Source organism: Leptopilina heterotoma, unplaced genomic scaffold, assembly GCF_015476425.1.
Source record: "Leptopilina heterotoma isolate Lh14 unplaced genomic scaffold, ASM1547642v1 Lhet_66, whole genome shotgun sequence".
Lineage (NCBI taxonomy): Eukaryota > Metazoa > Arthropoda > Insecta > Hymenoptera > Figitidae > Leptopilina > Leptopilina heterotoma.
The window spans coordinates 999,282-1,012,119 of record NW_025111153.1 but is presented as its reverse complement, the minus strand read 5'-3'; the positions used below and the strand labels follow the sequence as shown (position 1 = coordinate 1,012,119).

Genomic DNA, 12,838 nt, shown 5'->3' with positions numbered 1-12,838 from the left:
AAAATGACTGTGTGATAAAAACTTTTTGATGATAATAAAGTCTATATGAGGTGAATGCCCTAGTTACACTACAAGAATAGGTAATTTATTTGTTCTCTTATGTGTAAGATAAAAAAAACGATTCCATCTTAGAAAATAATGTTTTGTCAAATATCTTACTAATATGTCTTAATGAATATTGACGCTTATAATATTTAACAAAGGGGAGGAGAAGAAAGAACGAGTGGTACTGATATAAAATATATTTATTGTAGAAACATGTATAGATAATGAAAGCCCTTATTGTTTTTGTCGATTTTATAATTAAAAATTAAAATTGTAATTTACAATATACATAAAATGTGGTAAATATATAATATATTTTGTTTTATATTATCATTTAAACACGTACAGACAATATTCAACACAAATGATGTTATCTTCTTCGTGTGTAAACATTCGAGAAACGTGGACAACATAATAATAAACTTTTTTTGCTACGAGAGTCCAGCATTTTAAATATATAACTTTTTACTTCTTCCGGAACTCCAAGAAGACTTGGACTTGGAAGTCCGAATGCAGTAAGGAGTTCCACTCGTAACGGTGTCAGTATTTCATTTTTTAATCTATAAAGAATTTTCTGATTAGGGACATTCTTTGTCAAAAAAGCCAGTCTTGTTGACCATCACATGATCATTGATGTTGAAAATTTGTTTCTAAAAACGAAAAATGTAGCTTAAAACCCCTAATTTTATTTGGAACTTTCTACAGCTGTCTAATAGAGTCGAGACAGAAAGTCTTTTATTTTTCCAACAATAATTCTGTGATGGACAGCAGGAGTGGCTTTTTTGACAAAGAGTTGCCCATTAATATTCATGCGACTGAATAAACAACTTTTCATTTAAATATAATTTCAGTTACTGCAAAGTTAAAATGAATAATTTTGAGAAGTATTAAATTTCTTTTATACTTCACAGCAAATAATTTATTTAAAAAATTATTCGCTTCTTATATCTTTTAAAATAAAACTTCACCTATAAGAAAACTCCTTTAAATTCCAAAATTTTCCGCCGATTTCACTGGAATGAGGATTAATATATTTTAAAGTTTGAAGAACTATACAATAGAGGGACCGAGAGGAAAAGTTAAGTACTATTTTATCCCCTACGGGAATTGCTACTAATTTACATGTAAAGTCCCCTCCAATATTATATCTAAATGCGATTCGATATATTCCATCAGTTTTCCAATTTTCGGGAATCCGAAGAGATTTAATAGAACACCTAAAAACAATGATATAACAATATTAGCTATAGTTGGAAAATGAATAATAAATATTTCGTAATTTTTAAATTAAAAAGGAATTTGTAATTAAAAGAATATTTTAGAAGCATAGTGTGATAAACTTTAGTTTTTCGAATTTAATCATTAAAATTTATATTTGAATCTACATATATAAATAAAATCAGACTTCCATCATTGTTCTGCTTATAGAAACTAGAAAATTTGTTATTCATAAATCTTTATAAGTAGAAAAAATTCCAAATATGCCATAAATAAAAATTCTTTCAACTTCTTTCCATACAAAAATCAATTACACAATGGAACAATTTTAGAAAAATTTTTTGGGTTAAGACTTGACTATAATGGGATGAAAGTACTCACCGAGCAGAGTAAAACATCTGATGGGTTTTCAAAAATTAGCAACCGTTTGATTTTTATTGTAATTTTAAGTTTTGATAATTCAGTAATTTATTGAATAATGGCTCTATAATCAGCTTTGGTCAGTAAATCGTGCATTTTTGACAAATATTTCTCATTGTAACGAGAGTTTACAGTTCGTTGTATCAAGCACTCGTTATATCAAGATTCAAGTGTAGTTAGTTAGTAAGTAAGTTAATTAGTAACTAACAGTTAGTTATAGTAACTAAGTTAGTTAGTTAGTCAGTAAGTTAATTAGTAACTAACAGTTAGTTAGTAACTGTGTTACTAAGTTAGTTAGTTAGTTAGGAAGTTAGTTAGTAAGTTTAATTAGTAACGTTAGTAACTAACAGTTAGTTGGTAACTGTGTTACTAAGTTAGTTAGTTAGTTCGGAAGTTAGTTAGTAAGTTAATTAGTAACTAACAGTTAGTAAGTGTGTTACTATGTTAGTTAGTAAGTGTGTTACTATGTTAGTTAGTTAGTTAGGAAATTAATTAGTAAGTTAGTAACTAAGTTAGTTAGTTATTTAGTAAGTTAGTTACTCTGTAACATAAAAATTTTATATTTAAAAAATTATTCTAAACTTTTTTTAAAAAAAATAATTGACAATGATAAAGTTTTATCCTAAAAACTTTCGGTTAAATTCACGTGGCACATAATGAAAACAATAACATTTTGCTTTTAAGCATTTATGAATTTCATAAATTTTAAAGCAGTTTTAACTTTTAAGCAATGTAAAGACAAACATTAAAATGTATTGGTAGGTACTAAAATCATTGAACCAGTAATTACCTATACAAATACTTAAATAATTTTATTCATATTTAGAAAATTGAAAGCTTTTCTATTATAAAAATTATAAAATACAGAAAAACATAAATGCAAGACTAGAAAAAATAATTAAAATAATTTTTTTAAAAATGTATATTTAAAATAATATATTTACATACCTTTCTTGTTCGTTATTAGGAGGAATGAAAAATCCTGTTTCTGCCAAAACAACAATAACAGCAGTAATTAAATAATCATTTTGTGTCGCATTATTAGGTAGCGATTTTACTAAATTTTCTAAAATTGGAGCCAGTTGAACGAGAGAACTTTCTTCCACTAAATAAGGAGCATTCATTTTAAGTGTTGACTATTGTAATCACACGGACGATGAATAAAAAAAAACATTCCGGTTTTATTTGACAGTTGAGCCTATACCTATACAAAAAGGACAAAAAGTTTTCTGCTAGTAATCATTTTCACGGCTTCACGTTTACTTCTCTCATTGTAAATTGCGCATGAGCAGAACTCTGCGTGTTGGTTGTAAATTGTAAACACATTTCTTTAGTACATCGGGTACATAGCAAAATTCATATTTTTCTACATTTTCATTCAGAAAACAGTAAAAATTGATTTTTAAAAACTGAAGATATGTTTCGAAGAAGATTAAAAGCTTTAGATTTCGAAGATTGGGAAAAGTTTAATGGAAACGGTGAGTCATTTTCTTGAAAATCCGGTTTTGAGGTTAGGTATTGTAAATCTTATTTATATTAAAGAAAATAAATATAACAAAATTGTAGTTAATTTTTTAAGAAAAGACCTTAAAAAACCTTTCATTGCAGTCGAAAAAAATTTAATGTTAGAGTCAGTCCATTATATTTCGACTTATGTCATTGTCGACTAATTTTTTTACAGGAACTTATTTTTGCGATTTTTAGTAATTAATTATAAAAACTATTAAACAAAAATAAAAACTTATGAAATATAAAGTTCTTGTGATAGACTTTCACAATTTCTTCGCACTTTTTTCTCTCTAATTCACAATTGTTAAAAATTTATAAAAGGAAAGTTTCAGATTGATACATTATGTTCATTCTCGTGATTTTTTAATGTTAATAACTTTTTTTGGAAAAAATAAAATGGAGACTAAAAATTTCAATTTTCAATGAATTTAATTAGAAATTTTAAAGAACTTAGATTTTTGAAAAGTTTTAATAATTCAAATTCTTCAATAATTAATTAAATTTTTAATATATATATTTAATTAATTATTGAAAATAATGAATTTATAGAAAAATTTTAGTTAAAAACAATAAAAAATTAAACTTTGCAGAAGTTATAAATGATTGCAGAAATTCAATTATTTTCAATTAAAGTAATAAAATTCTTCGCAGAAATTCAATTAGTTTTAAAAAATTCTTATCAAAATTTTAAATATTTTTATAATTGTAACAAAATTCTTCTCCGAAATTCAATTATTTTCAAAAATTTTCCTCAATTCAATGATTTTCAATATTTACTATTTTAATAAAATTTTTCAAAAGAATTCAATTATTTGAAAATAATTTTGATCAAATTCTATCCAAACATTTAATTATTTTCATAAATAATCAAAATTTCACAGGAATTTAATTATTTACACATTTTTTTAAAATTTCTTCGCAATAATTCAATTATAATTTCATAAATAATAAAACTCATCACATAGAATTTCAATTAATTTTAATACAATTTTAATCGAAATCGAATTATAATTTCATAAATAATAAAACTCATCGCATAGAATTTCAATTATTTTTAATACAATTTTAATCGAATTCCTCGAAAAATGTAATTATTATTCTTAAAAATTTAATTAAAATTCGTCGAAAGAATTCAATTATGTATTTAAAAATATTTTGATGAAATTCTTTATGAGAATTCAATTTTAAGAATTAATCAATTATTCAAAAAATTATTTATTCTTATTTTTAAATAATTGACTTCTCATCGAATATTCTAATAAAAATTGATTTAAAAATGAATTTTTAGTTAAAATTTTAGATAATAACACGGTGCTACAAAAATTTTTTTTTGTCATATACTTTTGTTCTCATGTATAGGAACTTGTAAAGGAGGTTGAACTATTAATTTTAGTATGTTTGAAATTTCAAATATACCCCCGAAATTTAAAGTTATAGTTCAAAAACCAAAATTTTATCAATTTGTGTATAAAAATAGTTGTATATTGGTTATTTTTCAATCGATTTGGGTGATTCAGGGCTTATTGGAAAGCTAAAAGTTGTCGTTTTTCAAAACTTCAAGGTTAATAAAGTTTCGTTGAAAAATGTGAAAGCTGTGAGCCAAAACATACGAATAAAAACTCAAAAAATTCAATTATGGTGACTTTGGCTTAAAAATACACCCTAAATTTAAAGTGAACCCACATTATATCATATACTAGCTGTCGTACCCGTCTTCGACGGGTTGTAGTTTCTGATAATGCACTTAACAGTGTATCTACCAACCTAGGAAACCGGAAAATAGCCGGGAATTTGATTTGACAGGGAAAAAATAATAATTAGTTACTATTGTCTATTTCATTAGGAAAATAATACCATTTGAAACAGTGACCGACTTTTTATTATCAAATTAGTTATTTTTAACTAATTCAAATGCAGAAAACAATATTTCTCAATTTGTAGTACTTCAATCAATATAATGTATTAAAATAAATCTAAAATTTCCTCCAGTTTTTTGAGTTATAGTACAGTCTAATTCGAACTAATTGTATAGCAAGTAGATCCAGTTTTTCTCGGTTACATTAAATTCCCTGATATTTTACGTCTTTTCTGGTTGGTAAACACCCTGTTAAATGTATTATTAAAAAAAACCCGTCCAGTAAACCAGGAAAAATTTGGACAAAGCCGGAAATTGTTTTAAACCAAAATAAACACCGTGTTTAACTTTTGTCTTTACATTGATCAAGATATCTCTAAAAGTTAAATCAGAGAGCCCACAAATACTACTGAATGAAGCTTCATAGCAATTGGTATCAATTATAATTTTTTCAATTTTTTGATATTCAAAACATTTTTATACTTACATCTTCGTTATAAGAAAGTATTTTTGAAAAATTATGCTAAAATGTGACTAAATAACATGTAATACTCAACTATAGAAAGTTTAGAAGCAATCCATGAAAAAATATAAAATTTAGAAATGATTTGTGTTAAATAAATTTATTTATTAGAGTCAAGTATTTATTTAATTAATCCAATTAAGATTTATTTGATTCAACTAAATAAAATTATTTAAACGAAATAAATTCTTATTAGATCGAAATAAAAACTTTTTAAATAAGATATTATTTTTCAAATAATTATAATTACTTGAATCATATAACTTTTTTTAGTGTAGCTATAGTAAACTAAAAGTTATTAATGTGAACGAACATTATCTATATTAATAAAATCAGATTACTATCTGTACATTGCTCCAAACTTTAAAATTTTTATATATTTTTTCGTTTTGAGACATTAGAATTCTAAAAATGTAAAAAAAATTTCTGTCTGTCTGTCTCTGTCTGTATGCAAAACTTTGTTCGCGCATCAATTGAAAACGGTTCAACCAATTAAAGTGAAATTTGGCAGTCTATTAGGTATTAAAGTAACTTACAATCATAGCCTTATCCGATTAAAAAATATTAACTTGAACAAAAGTTATGACATTTTTCCAAAAAATTCAAAAAAACAAAAAAATGCAAATTTTTTATCTTTTGTAAAATGAATGAAAAAACTATCCTTAGCTAACTTTTTCAGATAAATACAACCCATTTCTACGATAAAATTTTTAAAAAAGATGTATTTTGAAATTTTTTTTCGTTTTTTTAGATCAACTTTTTTCTAAGAAAATAGTGATTTTTAATCTTTAAGCAAGCTTTTCAGGAAAAGTTATTAAAGTTTTTTATTTAAAGATCAGTATGTAAAGTAAGAAATTTGCTACATTAAACAAAAATAATTAGCTAAATGCCATAAAAAAGAAGGAAAAATGTTGAATTTTAAGAAATTCGGTTTTTTGAATTTTTGCTAATTTTCCATAATTTTAGATTTTTTACCGAAGGGTGGAGACTATTGAATAAGTAAAGTATTTTTTAAGAGCACAAAAATAATAAAGCTAAATGCTATAAAAAAGAAGGAAAAATGTTGAATTTTAAGAAATTCATTTTTTTGCATTTTTGCTATTTTTCCATAATTTTAGATTTTTTACCAAAGGGTGGAGACTATTGAATAAGTAAAGTATTTTTTAAGAGCACAAAAATAATAAAGCTAAATGCCATAAAAAGAAGGAAAAATGTTTAATTTTAAGAAATTCATTTTTTTGCATTTTTGCTATTTTTCCATAATTTTAGATTTTTTACCAAAGGGTGGAGATAACAAATTAGATAAAGTATTTTTGAAGAGCCCAAAAATAATGAAGCCAAAAGCCATAAAAGAGAAGAAAAAATGTTGAATTTTAATAAATTCGGTTTTATGAATTTTTGCTAATTTTCCATAATTTTAGATTTTTTACCAAAGGGTGGAGACTATTAAATATAAGTAAAGTATTTTTGAAGAGTACAAAAATAATGAAGCTTAATGATATAAAAGAGAAGAAAAAAATGTTAAATTTTAAGAAATTCGGTTTCTCGAATTTTTGATAATTTTTGATTTTTTGCTAAAGGGTGGAGACTATTCAAATAGTATAATTATACTACCGAAATAGCTAATGGTAACTAATTATTAATTAATTAATTATTAACTAATTATTAATTATTATTAATTAACTAATTATTAATTATTAATTATTAATTATTAATTAATTTATCCCGGGTATTTTTGATTTTCCGCAGATTGGTAGAAACATTGTTAAATGTATTGGTAGAAACTAAAACCCGTCGAAGACGGGTACGACATGACAGCTAGTGCTATATATTTTCAAAATTTTTAAAATTCAAAATTTATCTTTTGAAATAATTATTGTCATTAATTTTACTTAAATTTTATACAGGGTTAATTTTAGTATTTTTTATTACAATTTAGTCATCAGAATGAAATTTGAGTTTTTCATTTTTTGATCATTAATTAATAAAATATAATAGCAATTTTGAATTCTGTGCAACATACTGACAAAAGTCTCATATTAATTATATGGATATTGTTAATATTCTGACCTAATAGAATTCTTTTAAGAAAGTAAACTTATGATCTCAACAACAAATTTTTATTGTTGACCTAAGAAATACAACCGTATAAAAATTAATTACAAAAAAATTTCAATTTTTAAACTTTTTAATTTTTCAATATTTAAATCTAACACTTTTTATTTGTTATTCAAAATTTTATTATTCTGACGATTAAATCTTCATAAAAAACACTAAAATTAACCCTGTACCAAGTTTAAGTACAATTCACTAAAGTATATGAAAAAACTAAAAATTTCGAATTTTCGAATTTTTGAAAAAATGGCATAACTTTCGTCCATATTAATATTTTTTAATCTACTATCGCTAGGATTTTAAGTTAGGCTAATGCCTAAAAGACTGCCAAGTTTCACTTCAAACGATCGAACCGTTTTTCCGTGATACGCGGTCGAAAATTTGCGGACATACATACACACATACACACATACACACATACACACATATACACATACACACATAATTTTCTTAATAGTATTTTCGCATTCCTTAGAGTGTAAAAAGAAGGAATATAATAGAAATTTTGAATTCTATGCAATGTACAGACAAAAGTCTGATTTTATTAATAAGGATTGCAAGAAACTACATGTATTTCCCTTCAAAATGAGCTATAGATGGACTCGATTGGATAAAAATTCTCCAAATTATGAAGGTTTTAGTAATTTTTGTCATTGTTGGTATTTTTATAAATATAACAGATTTCACTTCTACAAGTTAAAAAGCATTTTATTTTTAAATAATTCAACATTTTTATTAAATTCATTAAAGAATTTAAGATTTTAGTTTGAAAAATTTATATTATTAAACATTAGTTTTAAAATCTAGTTTCAATAATTTTTTGGATAACGCAAATGAGATTTTAAAGTCTGGTGCAGTTTTATGTATTAAATAGCTTGGAATACTTATGTACATACTATGAATAACAAAATTGTGAGGATTAAAATATTTATTTTATGTTAAACTACTGCTTTATTTTCTTGCCTAATTTAATACCTACAACCAATTTTAGCAAGTTTTTTTATTGTTAAACGTTCTATTTCTCTGATGTATGTTTAGAGTGTACTTTTGATTCACCATAGTAACAAATAAATGACGGTTGAAGTTGTCTACCTAAGTGACAGTTCGGGAGTGAGAAATTGAAAGATAGTTAACGTTTATTTGTAAATAAAATAATAAAATGTGCGACAAGCGGAATAAATTTTGTTATGTCTGTGGTTTATTTGTTGACATAAATCATCAAATAAGATTCGACACAAATAAATCAGTTATTGAAGCATACAATAAATTTTTTAATCGTAAGTATACTACAAGTGAATGGTATGAACCAGAATTCGTGTGCTCCGTTTGTGCAATGATTCTAAAAGGATGGAAAAGTGGAAAGGGAAGAACACATTTTCAGTTTTCATTACCAATGACTTGGAAGCCTGTACCACTGCATATTAAACGATTATGTTTTTTCTGTCAGACTAATATTACAGGTTATCGTTTTCAAACGCGAAAACTTATTAAATATGCTGACGTTCCGACAGTAACAAAACCGATATTCCATGAAAATGTTCCGCCAATAAAGGCGTCAATTATACTTGAAAATACTGATGTAGATATTGCCCTAAATAAACTTCGAATTTCAACATCATCAGAGTCATCAGCTGCATCTATGTCAGATCAAGACACGAGCTTTGAAGCACCATCAACTTCTAAAAAGCCTCAATTAATTTCAAATGAACGATACATGGATATGATTAGAGAATTGCGTATTACTTGGAGACAAACTGAACTTCTTGGTTCTCGTTTGAAAGAATTTAATTTGGTTGCACCAGATTTCAGGATAACTTTTGCTAGAGACCACAAATATAGAAATGCATTTGAGGAAGTTTTTAAAGAGGACATTATATACAAAGACCTCGTATATTGTTCAAATATCGTAGAATTATTTGCTGCTTTTGAATGCGAGTATAATCCAAAAGATTGGCGTTTGTTCATAGACGGCTCCAATAAAAGTTTGTATTATATTTTTTAGTTAAAATAAATTTAAAACAGTCATTATCACAGAATGTTCCAAATTTTATGGTTAAAGTAACTTCAAGTTTTTGTATCAAAATAGACCAATTTAAAAAACTAACCGGTGAATCTTTAAAATAAATTTTTTAAATTATAAAATAATACGGCTCTTTGCGACATAATATGATGGCACTTATTTATAAATATTAATTTCTTTTTTTACATTTAGGTTTAAAAGCTGTGCTCTTACATAATGAGAATAAGTTGCCTTCGATTCCCGTAGCATATGCGACGAACTTGAAAGAAAAATATGACATTTTGAAACACATTCTTCATCTTATTGATTACACTACCCATCAGTGGAAAATTGTGGCCGATTTGAAAGTTCTAACTATTCTATTTGGGATGCAAGGTGGTTACACCAAACATCCGTGTTACCTATGCGAATGGGACAATCGGGCAAAAATTGATCAATATGCACGTAAAGAATGGCCACGGCGAAGTGCATTTCAGATTGGTAAAAAGAATGTTATAAATATTCCATTAGTGAGCCCAGAAAATGTTATTCTGCCACCACTGCATCTTAAACTCGGTTACATAAAACAGTTTGTAAAAAGGTTAGACCCGAACAGCGAAGCATTTAAATACTTGAAAGCAATATTTCCAGGTCTGAGCGAAGCTAAAATAAGAGAAGGTTATTACAACTGTTATTACTAAATTTTATCATCTGTTTAAATAATTGTGCGGCCTCTTTGAAGAACACTTTTACTCGAATTTAGAATTCAATTAATATATACTGCATGAGCTTTGTTATTAAATATTTCAGGAATTTTCATTGGTCCACAAATTAGAACTCTCATGAAAAGCCAAGAATTTAGGAGTAAATTAACGCCAATTGAAAGAAGAGCATGGGACAGTTTTGTCGATTTGTGTCAAAACTTTTTAGGCAATCATCGAAGCAAAAACTATGTCAGCATTATAAAAGAATTTTTGACTTCCTACAGCAAAATGGGATGCAATATGTCCATTAAAGTTCATTTTTTGAACTCGCATCAGGATTTCTTTCCCGAAAATTTGGGCCAATTTTCTGATGAACAGGGTGAACATTTCCATCAGGAGATTTTAGCTATGGAAAATCGGTTTCTTGGAAAAAATAAAATAAGCATGCTTTCTAACTACTGTTGGTCGTTAAAAAGAGAGACCGATCCAGCTTCATACAAACGCAAACAAAAAGTTAAAACGTTTTAATTTTTTTGTTTAAATTCGGAGTTATCCCTCTTGTTATTGCTAAAGTTTAACAAGCTGGTCGATTGATTCTAATTTCTTGTCTTAATGTTTTAATTTTAATTTTAATTTACAATTTATATATTTCTTTTATAAAAATGTTAAATTATTTAAAAACAAAATGCTTTTTAACTTGTAGAAGTGAAATCTGTTATATTTATAAAAATACCAACAATGACAAAAATTACTAAAACCTTCATAATTTGGAGAATTTTTATCCAATCGAGTCCATTTACAGCTCATTTTGAAGGGAAATACATGTAGTTTCTTGCAATATATGATATAATGTGGGTTCACTTTAAATTTAGGGTGTATTTTTAAGCCAAAGTCACCATAATTGAATTTTTTGAGTTTTTGTTCGTATGTTTTGGCTCACAGCTTCCACATTTTTCAATGAAACTTTATTAACTTTGAAGTTTTGAAAAACGACAACTTTTAGCTTTCCAATAAGCCCTGAATCACCCAAATCGATTGAAAAATAACCAATATACAACTATTTTTATACACAAATTGATGAAATTTTGGTTTTTGAACTATAACTTTAAATTTCGGGGGTGTATTTGAAATTTCAAACATACTAAAATTAATAGTTCAACCTCCTCTACAAGTTCCTATACATGAGATCAAAAGTATATGACAAAAAAAATTTTTTGTAGCACCGTGTAATTGAATATTACTACATTCCTAATATAAATTTTAACACATTTTAATTTGTTGTTTGGTACATTTTTTGTCCCCCTTTTCAGGATTCATTTTAATGTGCATGGTTTCAAACTTTGTCAAAAATCATTTTAAAATTTAATTTTTTCAAAAATTAAAATTAGTGATTCAGAAAATTATGATCATGTATGTTCATAACTTTTATTAACCATAAAGCATTAAAAAAGAAATTAAAATTCATTTAGATCCAAATGAACTTCGACATCTTGTTTTGTGGCTTGAAGATCAAAAAATTCGCTATCACAAACCCGAAGGACGAACAGCTTTACGACAAATCGAATCGAATAATTGGCCAAATGCATTTGATCAATATTGCAAAGAAGTTGGATGTCCACCGACAACTTCTTTGTTAGATAAAGTTGAGTGGCTTGTAGGTCAAGCAATTCGTTACGAATACGAGGATAATCGTAAGTTTTTTCTCACTCTAAATCGTAAATAAAATTTTAAAAAAATTAATTCTTCAATGTTCCTTTTTTCAGAAAAAGTCTGTCAAGATATTTTGAGTAACAAATTAAACAAAAAAACCGAAATCATTGCTCCTACAGTGAAATCAACAAATCCACTCGACAGTTTAGATTGTAAGTTATTACACAAAATGAAACAAAAATTTATAAATTATTAAATTCTATTTCATTTTATCTATAAATGAATGTTTCAAATTTTTCATTTTTGGGAAATATTTTAAAAATATTTTTCCTTTTATTTCCAGTTGACAGTAAAGAATTCAAGGAAGGTGTGACCGCTTTAGCGAAACTTTTGGACATTCAAGAACATCCGGATCATTTGGTAACATTAGAGGCATGCAGTAAACTAGTTTGTAAAAAGTTAAGTCCATCTGTTGTAAAAAATCCAAGTGCCTTCATACCCGAGGGTAAACCATTTCCAATTTTAGAATATAAAGTTGGACCCGACATGAAGGATCCGGTTTTAAATAAAGCATCGAGAATTCTTCAACTCCTCTACATTCAAGATCTCCGCGATTTACAAACGAAAATCAACGAATCCATTGTCAGTGTTCAATCGATCACTGCGAATCCAAAAACCGATACGAAATTGGGAAAAGTTGGATTTTAAAATATTAGCTTTACAATAATTTAATTTATAATTTATCAAAAATTGAATCATTTTATATGAAATTTAAAAATAAACATAAATATTGTACGATT

General features: G+C 26.1%; 2 protein-coding genes across 2 annotated transcripts; one reads left to right on the top strand and one right to left on the bottom strand.

Moving 5' to 3' along the window:
- Positions 1-237: 237 nt before the first annotated feature.
- On the bottom strand, positions 238-1,955 carry LOC122510108 (F-box only protein 7-like). Its single transcript, XM_043624522.1, has 3 exons — positions 1,645-1,955; positions 1,014-1,262; positions 238-605 (listed from the first exon to the last, which is right to left on the bottom strand). Exons 1-3 carry the CDS (start codon positions 1,659-1,661, stop codon positions 416-418), a joined length of 456 nt encoding a protein of 151 aa, XP_043480457.1. The 5' UTR covers positions 1,662-1,955; the 3' UTR covers positions 238-415.
- Positions 1,956-2,963: 1,008 nt separating this feature from the next.
- On the top strand, positions 2,964-12,838 carry LOC122510106 (RNA transcription, translation and transport factor protein). The gene is made up of 4 exons (XM_043624520.1): positions 2,964-3,161; positions 11,858-12,079; positions 12,152-12,250; positions 12,382-12,838. The coding sequence occupies exons 1-4, from the start codon at positions 3,101-3,103 to the stop codon at positions 12,744-12,746; spliced, it is 747 nt and encodes a 248-aa protein (XP_043480455.1). The 5' UTR covers positions 2,964-3,100; the 3' UTR covers positions 12,747-12,838.

Coding starts and splice junctions, on each gene's coding strand:
- LOC122510108 (XM_043624522.1), bottom strand. Junction 606..1,013: donor TTAAAGGAGTTTTCTTATAG/GTGAAGTTTTAT, acceptor AATTCTTTATAG/ATTAAAAAATGAAATACTGA.
- LOC122510106 (XM_043624520.1), top strand. CDS start 3,101: ATGTTTCGAAGAAGATTAAAAGCTTTAGATTTCGAAGATTGGGAAAAG. Junction 12,080..12,151: donor TTACGAATACGAGGATAATC/GTAAGTTTTTTC, acceptor TCCTTTTTTCAG/AAAAAGTCTGTCAAGATATT. Junction 12,251..12,381: donor TCCACTCGACAGTTTAGATT/GTAAGTTATTAC, acceptor TTTTATTTCCAG/TTGACAGTAAAGAATTCAAG.